The sequence below is a fragment of the Merops nubicus genome, unplaced genomic scaffold, assembly GCF_000691845.1.
Source record: "Merops nubicus isolate BGI_N331 unplaced genomic scaffold, ASM69184v1 scaffold4391, whole genome shotgun sequence".
Taxonomy (NCBI): Eukaryota; Metazoa; Chordata; class Aves; order Coraciiformes; family Meropidae; genus Merops; species Merops nubicus.
Window position 1 is genome coordinate 65,487 of NW_008588901.1, and position 13,293 is coordinate 78,779.

At 35.7% G+C, this 13,293-nt stretch overlaps 1 protein-coding gene across 1 annotated transcript in view; it reads left to right on the forward strand.

Moving 5' to 3' along the window:
- Positions 1-13,293, forward strand: part of NBAS (neuroblastoma amplified sequence) — a gene marked incomplete at both ends in the record, with an annotated part of 123,217 nt that overhangs the window by 63,306 nt on the left and 46,618 nt on the right. The window contains 6 exons of the mRNA XM_008949395.1: positions 932-1,045; positions 1,902-2,059; positions 3,795-3,893; positions 11,180-11,347; positions 11,897-12,010; positions 12,255-12,378. Coding sequence (XP_008947643.1) covers positions 932-1,045; positions 1,902-2,059; positions 3,795-3,893; positions 11,180-11,347; positions 11,897-12,010; positions 12,255-12,378 — 777 coding nt within the window. The remainder of the gene's footprint in view (positions 1-931; positions 1,046-1,901; positions 2,060-3,794; positions 3,894-11,179; positions 11,348-11,896; positions 12,011-12,254; positions 12,379-13,293) is intronic.

A 13,293-nucleotide genomic window follows, 5' to 3' on the forward strand; every position in this document is an offset into this window, starting at 1 on the left:
ATTAAAATGAATAGCATGAGATTATTTTTCCTGTGTGCGTTCCGTCACCACCTCATGCAGCACACGGTCGTACACAGTATTTAGAGCAGAAGACTGGACCAGCTGGTGTCAGTAAAGTAAATAACTTTCATTCTCTTGTGTTCCCTCTAAATCGGAAGAAGCTTAATAAAAATAGCTGACTGGTAAAGGATGACAGGTGTAAATGGTATTTGTATTGACTGTAGCTGGCTTTTGAAAGGAGCTAAGTTGTCGGATTAGATTTTCATCTTTAAATGCTGATGTATTAAAATGAAAGTTGGGACATTTTTCTATGAAAATTCTTGATGAAACTTTAATCAGAAGAGATCAATAGTATCTGAAATACTACTTCTGAACCATAACTGGGAGAAGGGGCATTGTCCAGAAGGTCTGGTGACCAAGATGGGTGTATGATATGAAAAAACAGTTTCAGTTCTACTTTCTCAATTATGAGGGTATGGATTTTTAAATACTTCTATCAGCCATATCTCATTAATTACTTGACTGTGAAGTGGGAGTTTAAACTGAGGCTTTGTATACTGTAAGAAAACAAAAATTTCAAAATTCTTCTTGTTTTACAGTTCACAGAAGTTTCTATGTCAGGATTTTGGTTTATAGGTCACTTACCTTAAATACCAGTTTTGGCTTATGTTTTGGCCATCAAGTAAATACAGTTAGCTAGCTATGATGCAAATGTTCCTTAAAACACACAACTCTTTTTTTTTTTTTTTTTTTTTTTTTTTCCCTTCAGGAAAAAGCAGGTGGTTTTATTTCTGCTTCAGTTTCAAGATGTACTTTTTGTGTTGTGGCATATAGTTTTCTTAAGAAATAAAGTAGCAAGCTTAAGTCAATTGTTAATTCCATTAATGAGTAAAAATGTTGTTTTTTTTTTTTTTTTTTTTTTTTTTTACAGGAGATGATCAGATGGAAAGAAAAGGTCAAGTTTTAATCCTTTTAGTGGAGCAAGCTCTCAATTTCCAGGACTACAAAGCAGCTAGTATGCATTGCCAGGAGCTCATGGCTGCAGGTGAAGTGAATAAATGGGAGTTGTGTGGGGTGATGGTGGTGGAAATCAGAGCTCTGACTCTTGGGTTACTCTTAAGGATGGTACTTCAGAATGGTCAATTCCATTCAAAAGTCAGTTACATTTTGTTTGTGAAAGTCAACCTGTGGAATGGAGATGTATACAGCAAATAGGTATGTAATAAAATAGTGGATGAACTATTAGATGTGTAACCCTAGGGAGCTTTTCTGTATGCCTCAGGGAACCAGGATTTCTCATTCTTCCTATGCTGGATGCTTCTCAAACAGTTAAAAATATACAGCCAGCAGAAGGTCTTTTAGATGTCTGCCTTTCTATCAAAATTCTTAAATTACATAAATAGGAAAAATATTTTGTATATGTGAGGGTATGAGTGGAAGTAATTGAAGTATCAAGACACTGAGGAAGATGGGATTTGTTTCTTTTGGCTTTTTTTCTGACTTAAGATTGAAGGAATAAAGATATGGGATGAACTGAGGTTCTTTTAATATGACAAGAGATATATTTTACTTCTCTTTTACAGCCACTCCAGTAAGGTGTTCAATATCATTCTCTGAAGTACACTATTATTTTTCTCATTTCAATATGCAAAAATACAGTGTGTAGGCTTACAGATGCCTACTGATACAATATGATAATAACGAGTCTCTTGTTATTGGTGTTTGGTCTGTCTAAAGTCGAGCTGCATCTCTCTTTTGTGAAGCTTTTATGGTTCCTTTCTTAGGGGATGTGTTGGCAAGAATGCCACATGCCCTCCTTGATCTCACCTAGTGACAATGCAGCATTCTCCTGTCTCTTGTGAGGTTTACTAACTTCAGAGGAACATTTTGTTCCCTTGTAGGTTATTCTAAAAGCTGGGAAGTTTGCAGTCAGCTTGGGCAATCAGAAGGCTACCAGGACTTGGGTGTGCGCCAGGAACTCATGGCTTTTGCTCTGACACACTGTCCCCCGAGTGCCATAGAGCCATTGCTGGGAGTGAGCAGTTCACTGCAAACCCAGGTAGGTGTTTCTGAAACTTTTAATGCAAGTTCAGTGCTTATCAAAGCAAAGGAGACTTGTGCTCGTTTTTAAGTTTGTTCCCTTAAGTTCCATCCGCCAACAAGCTTATATTTTTTCTCCTCTGTTTTTCTACTTTCACTGTTGTTTTTCAACAAATGAAGTGTCTTTATAAGCTTTCTTAAATGGTGAGTTGGCTTCTCAAGTAGAAATGCAATTGTATTCTTTGTTTAGTACTTTTAATTTCTTCATTTATTGCCTAATCTAAGCATTTTATTTGTAAATACAGTTAATTTTTTTTGATGTTTTCCAGCTGCTTACACCTTCTAATGCAACTTCAATAAATGACTACATAAATGTCTACTAAATGTTTATTCTTACATTTTTATGATCTTTACCCAATCTATAATAGAACTCTTCTCTCACTTATTTCACCCATGTAATGATTTAACAGCTACAACAGGCTTTGTCTGAGCTGTCTTTGACTTTGCAATGACTGACTTCTTAACAGAATGACAATCTTAGGTGTTCAGCTGATGGTAGTGTATGTGTGAGAACACATCATTGTGGCATTTAAATACAAGCTATGGCAAAACGACATAGCAGACCTTTTGAAAAGTTTTATTTGAAACTGCAGTGCAGTAATTTAGGTTATCCTAAATATTGTACTATATATCTATACAAGCATATTAATATATATATATAAAAGCTTGTTTCCCTCCCTTATGTACCTATACCTAGAATTAGAATTCTGACAAACTTTTTGCACTGTATAAACCAAAATTTGTTGGACTTTGTGTCAATTCACTGCTTCTATGCTGCTGTTTCTTTCCTTCTAAAGGCTTCAGTTCCTCTTAGTTGTAGTGAGGCTCCTTAGCCACTGGTTGTTACCATCTTGCATCCCACTTCTCCAGGGGAGGAGATTGTCTTCGCCATTCACAAAACTGGAGACTGAATTTGTTGCTCAAATTTGTTTGTTAGTGAAATCTGTTATTTGTAGCAAAATGGCAGTGATGATTAATTTGGTATTTTCCCCAGGAAGTCAAACCCAAGTGATGATTTCTATAAAGCAATTTCTTCTGCAATTAAGTTCTCCATAAACTAAACATAAACTTTTCAGCTTTGTTGATTAATGTTCTTGCATGTTCTGTCCAAGCGCTCTGTCTTTGTCTGGAGATAGATATAAAAAATCTTCATCAGAAGGTCACACTGACCAGATGATATTAAAAGGTTAAAAGTGCCTTTTGACCTTCATCAGTTCCATGGCCTGTGGAAATTGTACTCACAAAACTACTATCTTGTGTAACGCTTCCCTCAGTGGAGTTGCCCAGCATCTCAGAGGCGTAGCTCAGATAAAGGGTGGGTTTTGTGGAAGTTCTTTAGCCTACAGAGCACAGCAGGATGAATATAATTAAAAAAAAAAAAATCAAAAATTTTACATTATATGAAAAATACTGCGCAAAAATTGTTGAATCATCATAGAATGTCTGGGCTGGAAGGGACCTCCAAAGGTCATCTAGTCCATCACTGAGAAGGCAAGGTCATTTTGTTTGGGGACTTAACACAGTAAGAGGATGTCAAAAATACCTCTGTATTCTCCCTGTCTTCCCCTGCACCCTTGTTTTTCTATCATGGAAGCTTTTACATCAGAATTTCTTGTATTTTCTATGTTATCAATCGTAGTTGCCATATTTAATTATTTGACTGGTATTATATTATATTCATTTTGTGTTTATAGGTTCTTTATCAGGCTGTAAATTACCAATTTCTTCCTTCAGAAGGAGGTGAGAGTGTAAACATCTCAGGACCTTCTTCATTGGTCAGTAAGGATACTGAGGTAAGTTTTAAGGAGTTTTTAAAGAAAAAATAAATTTTCTGAAGAGTTGAATTTGAGTTTTTAGCAACATCTACCTGTTTACTAGATAAAATGCACAATATTGAAGACATGTACTAATACATGTTCTTAGATTGTGTTAAGTTCAAGGTATTGCTTATGTATTTATACTTCGTTGTGATTATAGAATCATAGAATCCTTTAGGTTGGAAGAGACCTTTAAGATGAATTTTTGTTGCAGTTCTTACACAGTCTTAGTACCATTTAAAAAAAAAAAAAAAAAATACAAACCCATAGGCAGGAGAAGAGGAAAGTGCAACAAAACTTAACATGATAACATACATTAATGTTGGTTTGATTGCAATTGGGACAGAAAAAAAATCAAAGCAAAACATTTAAAAATGTCTTGAGTTAAACTTTTATTTTTCCCACTTATTCTATGCATCATGAAGTTTATAGCTTCCTTGAAGTTTTATAACTTTCATATATTACATGTGAAATTATATTTATGTATAAGATCAGGAGTAACATTGAATGATTTGTGGGAAATAGAGACAGGGCAGTAGGAAGAAAGTCTGTTGTTGTTCTTTCTACTGACCTGTTAATTATTTCAACAAATTTCATAGAATGACTTAGGTTGAAAGGGACCCTAGAGATCATCTAATCCAACCTCCTTGCCAAGGGCAGGGGTGCTTCTCAACTAGATGAAGTTGCTCAAGGCCTCAGCCAACCTGGCCTTGAACATCTCCAGGGAGGGGGAATCCACAACCTCTTTGGGCAACCTATTCTGGAGTCTCTCCACCCTTGTCCTGCAGAACTACTTTGTGAAGTCTAGTCTAAACCTTCTCTCCTTCAGTTTAAAACCATTTCCCCTTGTCCTGTTGCTGGACCCTATTATAAGAAGTCTCTCTCCAGCCTTCCTGTAGGTTCCCTTCAGGTATTGGAAGGTCCCATATAATTATAATGTCCCCCCAGAGTCTTCTCTTGTCCAGACTGAACAATCCTAGTGCCCTCAGCCTGTACTCATAGCAGAGTTGCTCCAGCCTCTGGAACAACTTTGTGGCCCTCCTCTGGACTTGTTTCAACAGATCTATGTGCCTTGGATGTGGGACAAAATCTTTAAAGAAATACAGGAAAGAATAGAGAAGGAAAGTAAAAAGGTGGTTTGTGTTGCATAGTCTGGCTTTTTCAGAGGGGTATTGGAGTTGCAACCTCCTTAACGTTGTTATATCCTTGGGGAAGTTGTACCGGTGACAGCTGTAGGTGGAACATGCCAGTCTTTGCCTTTGGTATATTTAAAACCACGTTGCTTAAAAAGCCACACCTCCCCCTACTGGAATGGGACAAATAACTTCTGTGTATATGTCTAGATTTAGTGTATGTTTTTCGTATCTATGTAGGCATACATTGTACACAGATATGCATAGGTAAACATGCATACATGTGTTTGCATATCTATAAAATAAATGGACAGGAAAATAAAACGGCACTGAAAACAGTATTCTGAGGAAGAGAGCTTAACATTGTGTCTGCTAGAGTTGTTGACATGAAGAACAGGTCTGCTTCAGTGCCATGAATGCTTTGTGTTTTCTGAAAATTGGTAAAAGATTCTCTCTGAGAGGAAGATTACTAAATGATACTAATAAAATTGTGGAACCTTCAGATGTGGATGTGGATTTGCATGGTTACAGTATTTTAGTATATATAATAAACTTGTTGTGCGTCACCTTTCACACGCGTTGGTACTGCTGACTGTATTTTGTGATGGAACAATTACACCTGCATATAAATGGTGCAGGAACTTATTCAAGGGTTTATCAGAGTTGAGTAAACTCACTAATTAAGTTCATTATCAATTCAGTTTGGATACCTGAGGCAGTTTTTATTATGCTGAGGAATACACATTCAGAAAATCTACTCATTTTCTCCAGTATCTTATTTCTTTTTTTTTTTTTTTTCCCTCTTTGATTATGGTTGGTTGTCTGTTTAGAATTGAAAGTAGGCAGACAGTTGACCTGCTGAGTTTGTATGGTGCTGCATTAAGTTTTTTTTCCCTGTTCTGTTTTAATACAGCTTCTTGGCATGTCATATTTCAGACTGTTACACTATAAATGAGTGCCGTATATTTGCTAATTCTGTCTTTGTTCTCTCGTAGTTGACTTAATAGAGATTTATAGCTTCTTTCATTTCTTGCAATGACACAGGAGGAAACATAGCCAAGAATTAGTCACTGTATAACCCTTCCTTTGTTGCAGACATCTGAAGTGTTAGAAAAGCAGTATATTCAGTAACTCAGTTTCTCTGATTTAACTGAATCCAATAACTGCAATTCCTATAGTTCCACTTCAGCTAGTGCCTCATGCTTCACCTACGCTGTCTTGCACAGAATTTCTTCCTTCCAAGAAAAAAACAACTATAACAAATAAACTTTTCCCCCTTTCTTTTTCACTTCTGTCTTGATAAAGTATCATTTTATCAAGGATTTGACAGATGTTCTTCTTTCTCACTTACTGATACCTTTTCAAATTTGTCACTAAATGTCATTTTCTTCATCTTAACTTGACTAAGCTTCTTCTAGCATTCACATTTGGGCATTCCGTTCTCTGTTGCTGTAAAAATACCCATCTGCGAGTGTACCAGTTTTCCCTTTCAAACCTTAGTGATTTTTTCTACCTCTTTTACCTTTACTATTGAATCATTACTTGTCACTACCATTTTTTTTCATTATGCCAACCTACATCATTAGCTGGTCATAGTTGTCAGTCATTCTTTTCTTGATGTAGAAGTGTTTAAACTCATTATTTTTGTTGTTTGAAGTTTTTCCTCTAAAACTTTTTTCCCCTGGAAACCTGCAGAAATCTTGATAGCAGCTTGTTATGTATCTCAGATAACAGATAGCATAGAAATGTCGTTTAACATTGCTGTCATACTGACTTCAGTATAACTTTTCTCCAAGTTTTTGGTGATTCTTACACAGAAGGGAGTTCCTGATTGCTATGATGAAGATGCATGCTGTTATTTTGTAGGAGCTAATGGATTTGCACAAGAATGTACTTTATTACCTTAGTGCCAGCTTGTCACTGTTGATTGAACTTATGGTATCCATTGGAGAAATTATCCTCTGGAAGCTACAATGATTCAAATATTGCAGATTATTTTTAAGTAAAATGTTAAATTTCCCCAATCCAGACCCTTTCTTTTCTCTTTGTTGTGTGTTGGAAATGCCTCAAAAACTAACCTTGTGCTTCTCCAATGGAATATCTTAGTGAGAAAATGAATTTTTTTTTTTTTTGTGAAAAGCTTTGCAGAATATTATTGCTGCCATTATTAGATTACAATATAATGCTGAGTTGCAAGATGCTGTGGTGTGTATAAACAGTAGAAACAATAACCATCCATTGTCTTGTAAATGTGCTCTAACTTTGTTAAATCTATGTAATACTTAAAACATGGATTATGTCTGTTATAAATAAAATCATTATCTTTTACATATCTGAATGTGAAAACCTAATTACTGTTAAGTGGCATGTCAGCATAAGAGAAATTTACAGTTTCAAGTTTCCTTAAAAACAAACTCTTTGATGTACATAATTTCTAGAGTAGAGTATCTTTGAATTATCTGTTTTGATTTTCTTAAACTTTGCTTAAAAAAAGAAAATTTCTGATTACCAGAGCATTATCACATTCTTTCTTTTGCATCAAGCACTAGATCTGGGAAAAGGTGGGATCCTTAAAAACGTTTGTGTACGTTAAATTGCTGTGTCATGTATATTTGTCATTGCTGGTTATTAATTATTAGGTAATATTTGTTGCATGCGTTGTGAACTCTTCCACCTGGAGGCTTTGAAACCTCAGGTTTAAAATAATGCTCCAGCTGCTCTTTCAAATAGTTTTGTCTTTATTTAAAAAAAAAAAATATAGCTGGGGCTGTGATTTTTGTGGTTTAGTAAATATAAACTGGTTTTAAATCTGTAGTAACTAAACTGGTGGTATTCTCATAGGAAGAGATAGCTATAATTCTTGAATTGTATTCACTGACAATGTCACTGGGAGAGGAGGAGAAAAATCTCGATATGGAACTCTGTATGGACACTGTTTAAACACCTGTTGTAGTCAGTGGAGATGGAGTCAATGGTGCATATAGAATAATACAGTTAATCAGCCATTAGGTGCTTGATTCAGTTACTTAATCATAAATAACAACAATCAGAGATGCCCTAAGTTATCCTTCTATCCTTTAGCTGCTGACCAAAAAGTCTAGGTCCTCTGTCAGATCTACAAGTGCTAAGCAGATGCCTTGATTGCTCAGGCAGTTGTCAAAACCTGTGTTTAAGCACCTGAGTCACGTGCATTTTATGTGCTTAAGGCTGGGTTACTTTTTCAGTTCCAGTGACATTAGAGCCTTAATCAGAGTTTAGCCATCCAGTGACACCTGAATTCTAGTGCTGTCACCTTGAACCATTTTTTTTTCTGTAGTCTCTCATCTAGAATCTGATTTATCTTTGCAGGACTGGAGTTTTCAGTTGGGATGGTTATTAGCTGTAACATAGATTATGAAAGGAAAAGAAAACAGAGCAAAATAAAAAATAATTAAAAAGTGCAAACAAAACCCTCCAAGGCACAAAACAATTGTAGAATAAAGAAAGAGTATGTAAAAGAGACTACTTTGAATTCCTGATTTCCCATGGAAGTACCAAAAAAAGGAAGAAAAAGAAAGCTAAGCTTGATGTATTTTGTCTTACAAACAGTTCCACCTGACTTTGTTTCCTTCATCATCTTAATGCATAAAGTGTATACAGTGCATGTTTCAATCCTTGCACTTTGAGTAATTGTCATTAAAGCCTTCAAAAAGCTGTTCAAATTTATCACTCTCTCTTCTTTGACTTACTGAGAAAATAGGTGGCTTTGTTATTTGTCCTTGCATTAGACTGTTTGGAATTCTGTATTTGTATGTGTGAGCATGGGGGGGTGTCTATATATAAATATATTAGCTGTTATTTTAGAGAATCTTGATAATATAGAATTTGTTGGCTGACTTTTTACACCAGTTTGGATTCATACATATATTTAAGCTTCTAATTTAGGATTATTAAGTAGTTGTTACTGTTGCTTTTTTGATTTGTTTTAATCAGAAGTGCTTATTTTTATGAAGGATATCAGGAGTAAATACTATTAAAAAAAAAACAGTTTTCCCCAAACACCCCTGAAAAGCTCCAGACAATTAAAGCATAAAATTAAAGTTGTCTTCTTAAGATGGGATCTCCAAAAGTTCTTAAGAAATAATTTATTTTATGAGAGATTGAGTTACGATAGCAAAAACTCATAACCTGAAAGGGTTGCTATTCTGGGTACACAGAGGAATGGCTTTTCAGAGTACAGAGTTCTTATTTGTACAGAAAAGACTGTAATTACTCCAAAGAGTTGAAATTCTTTTTAAAAAAAAAACAATAGAGTTTATCTGATAGTGTTAGAGCTGTAGAAGCATACACACTAGCATACAAGTTAGCCTATTAGCTTACACATAGCTGAACAAGGTTTATTTTAAACAATGTGTTTTGCTCAAATGCAGTTGAGAACATGGGAGGGGAGATAGCTTTTTCTGGTTCTGTTTTGGTTAGGTTTTGTTTCATTTTTTCCCCAGTGAAAATTCAATTAGGTGTCCTTCAGTATCTGCTTGAAAGAGGAGGCAGAGAGAGAAATTAGTATCCTGTATATAGCATTTTAAATAAATTACAAAAAGCTTTCATGCTAATTACCAAGAGTGGTTTCTTTAAAAAACATGCAAGAAATTCTCTCTCACCTCTCAAGCCACCAAATCTAGGATTTTCTGTTGCTTTTTACTTTTCAGAGAAGTACAAATTCTGGCATGTTGTACTTGGTGTGTGCTCTTTTTCCATTTGGTGATGGAAGAGCTGAAATTTCAAGTTTAGCCAATCAGCTTGTGAGTGGTTCATCTGTAAAATGTAGATTAAAATTTCAGAAAAGATTGGGGGGGAGGAGAAAAAAGTAATGCTGAAGCCTTAAGAAAGAAGGACTTAAGATGGACCAGCTACTAGTGGCCAGCTTGAGGCAGTGATTTACTGTGTACTACAGTAAAAATTATTAAAAAAAGTTTGTCTGCAGTGAAATTCTACCTTGCTGAAGCTAACATGGTTTGTCACTGAGGTCATGGTGCGATGTAATTCACCTGAGCACAACTTGGCCTTCTTTTTGCTCTTGATATCTGAAATTTTGTCATGAGTCAGTAAGCTGTAAAGTAATACCTCACATTCAGTTATACAGGTAGAATTTTTCTATTTCGATACACTTCAGTGTGCGGGGAGATGAATGAGTTGCTAGGGAAAAACATTGGGTATAAAACTGAAGTTTTCTATATGGAGGAAAATATTTATATTTTCTGTTGCTGAAGAGTGTGTTTACATTAGCATGCTGATACTATATTTTTGTCTGTGTAAGCTTTGTAAAGGATATGGTTAACAGACCTTTCAGGACTGGAATATCACACACCAGCCAATGTGCCCTGGGTATTATTTAAATGCATTACATGAAGGAGAGCTGATGCAGAAAGTTCCATTTGTGGAACATGTCTTCTGCTTTTAAGAACTGGCATACCTGTGAGTTCGCTGAGACTGAGCAAAGATGTTCTGCAGGATAACGTGTAGATGTATTTGTGCATGTATTGCAGAACTAGCTGGAGAATAAGCTGGGGCCTTGATTCTTTTTGCAGACTTTTAGGTTTGCTATATTCGGTACCTTGTAAGTGCTGACTGAAGAATTTCAAATCTTTGATACCTTTTTGCTTGGTCTAGAGATGAATGTTTACATCTCTTCACCATTTCTCCTACTGAGAATCCAACTTAATTAATATTACCTCTGTACAAATATCAGATTGTGTCTCCTATCAGCTTTCTTGAATTATTGAAGATTAATTTTAGCATGCTCTATCTCATTTGTAGAGAAATGATTATCAGAAGCATTCAACAATTATACAAAACATTATCATTATAAACTTTGTAATTAGAAACAGCTAGTATCAGTGGCAAGCGGAAATTTTAGCTGAAGAAGGGGCAAAATGTTCTCCTGATCACACTACTCACTTCAGATGGAAACTAAGTCGCTTTTAACTTTGTCTTTTGTTTGGTTTTATGACAGCTGCTGCATAAATTAATGATGATTAAAATGCATTATTAACACGGTGTGCCTGAACTCTAACGCATTTGGCTTCTGGTCATTAGCTTAATTAAAGCATGAGTCTAACACTTGCCATTGTGTGTTGGATGTGCTCACAGGATGAAACCAACACCTCCTCTAGCCAGTCTGCAGATTTGTTGTACTGGACGACATCAAAAACCATGAAGGTGTTGTCTAACACAACTATGACTACAAAAGCCATGCTGCATGCTGTCAGTGATGGACAGTGGTGGAAGAGGTCATTAACGTATCTTCGACCGTTGCATGTAAGGAACTCATGATGTGTCTCCAGATGTTTACACATTCACTGATATATTATGAACTAGTGACATCACAGGATTGTTCCAATGACAATTCCAATGAAAGAAGAGTTCAAAAGCTGTTTCCTTTTCTTGTTTTCAAATCTGTTTTCTTCTGCTTTCTTAGCATAGTGTGAGAAGGTAAAATTTAGATTAAATTTCGCAGAACTTCAGAACTTTGAGGAAGAAAGCACAGTGAAGCCCACTCTTTAAATACTCTCATTTTATATTCAAAGCTGTTCCTTTTCAGTTTCTCTTTTCTACCCTCTCTGTTTCAGTGGATTTTCTGTGTTTATCTTACCAGTATTTCTGGTTCTGCTTTTGAGCATGATTCTCTTTCCTTTTCTAAGAATACTGGACCTCATTCAGCATTGGTTTATGTAAGATGTTGCCTATCTTGCTCCCCACTGAATTCAATGATATTTTCATTTGCAGTTGTTTCCCATCTGAACAGCAGTTACAGACTTTTTAATGAGCTTCTTTGCAACTAGGTTCAACTATACTTATTTTTCCTAGGGCCAAGAATTTGGAGATATATTAAAAAGCAGGCCGGGAGAAAATGCTGCTGTGGAAAAACAAGGCTGTCATCCTTTTTATGAGTCTCTAATTGCTGATCCTTATGTTGGTGAAGTAAGTTTAAGTTACAGAATTCTGAAGTGCTAGTTTTTTTTATTGAGATCTTGTAATTAAGCAAATGTATGGATTTGGGATTCTATGCATGACTTGAAATTTTGTGTGATAGTAGGAAAAAATCCAGAATTAAACAGGAAAGCAAATGCAGGAACCAAGGTGGGTAATTACATCTGATGCAAGTGAGCTAAAAATACCTGCAGAGTGCAGTGGCCATGTGTGATTTACTTTATTTTACTTCTAGTCTGAAATCAGCTATGGCACATACCAGAACAATTCTTTGGAAAGCTTTGCAGAAGTATTGCTGAGAACAGAGAAACTGGCAGAAACAAAGAGTGAAGGGAAAGACCTACTTCCAACTACAGAAGGTATGGGTGTGTGTATGTTCACTCGTGTATTTACTATATGTAGTAATATAGGAGAATCTATGGATGGTTTTAAATATGTAGAATTGCACGCCATGATCTGAAGTACTGAGTATGATGTATGAATTATGATCCAACCCAAAACCTTACCTTGGTAAGTAGCTGTGGTAGATGTAGCTGTAGAGTTGTCAAGAGAAGTATTTTTAAAAGGAGTTGCTAAGCAAAGACTAGAAATCTGGCTTTAAATAAGGAGAACCTGGTATTTGGGGGTTGATAAAGATATGTATGTTGTGGAGAGAAAAATTCTTGAAGGTTTCCTGAATACTACCATGTGTAGATCTTCAAGTGAAAATTTGCAACCCAGTGTCAATGTTGTTTGTATGCATGCCTGTGTATTCACTTGTTCAGATTATGTGCCACTGTGTGTACTACTTTCAGTATTGTCGGGTCATTTCAGTATTTTATTTGCTAATTAATGCTTCATTGCAGCTTCTGAAATCATCAGAACTTCTTGTCTTCTGAAATGTCTACATTTTACAGGTTATACTCATTTTGCTAACTGAAACAGTTCTGCTTTTTTGAAAAAAACAAACCCACCTATTATCTTCCCTTTTGACTGTGCCCTGGTGGTTTACAAAATGAACTGTTTAAATATTTGCATGCTGTTAGTGTCTTTTGAAGGAAGATGTCTGTATTAAGTTCTACTCCGTGGTAAGTTCTGCCATGAAAAATGAGTATATTACATCACTTGCAATATGAGAAAAGTTTCAAGTGAGACTTGCTTAATAAGCCACACACTTTTATTTCAACTGTTTTGCAAAAACAGCCTGCTTGTCTTGGTAGTATGCGATTCGGTAGCTTGAGATCTGTGATATCTCTGCAGGTAACCTGGACAGTTGTAATGTAATAACAGTGTGA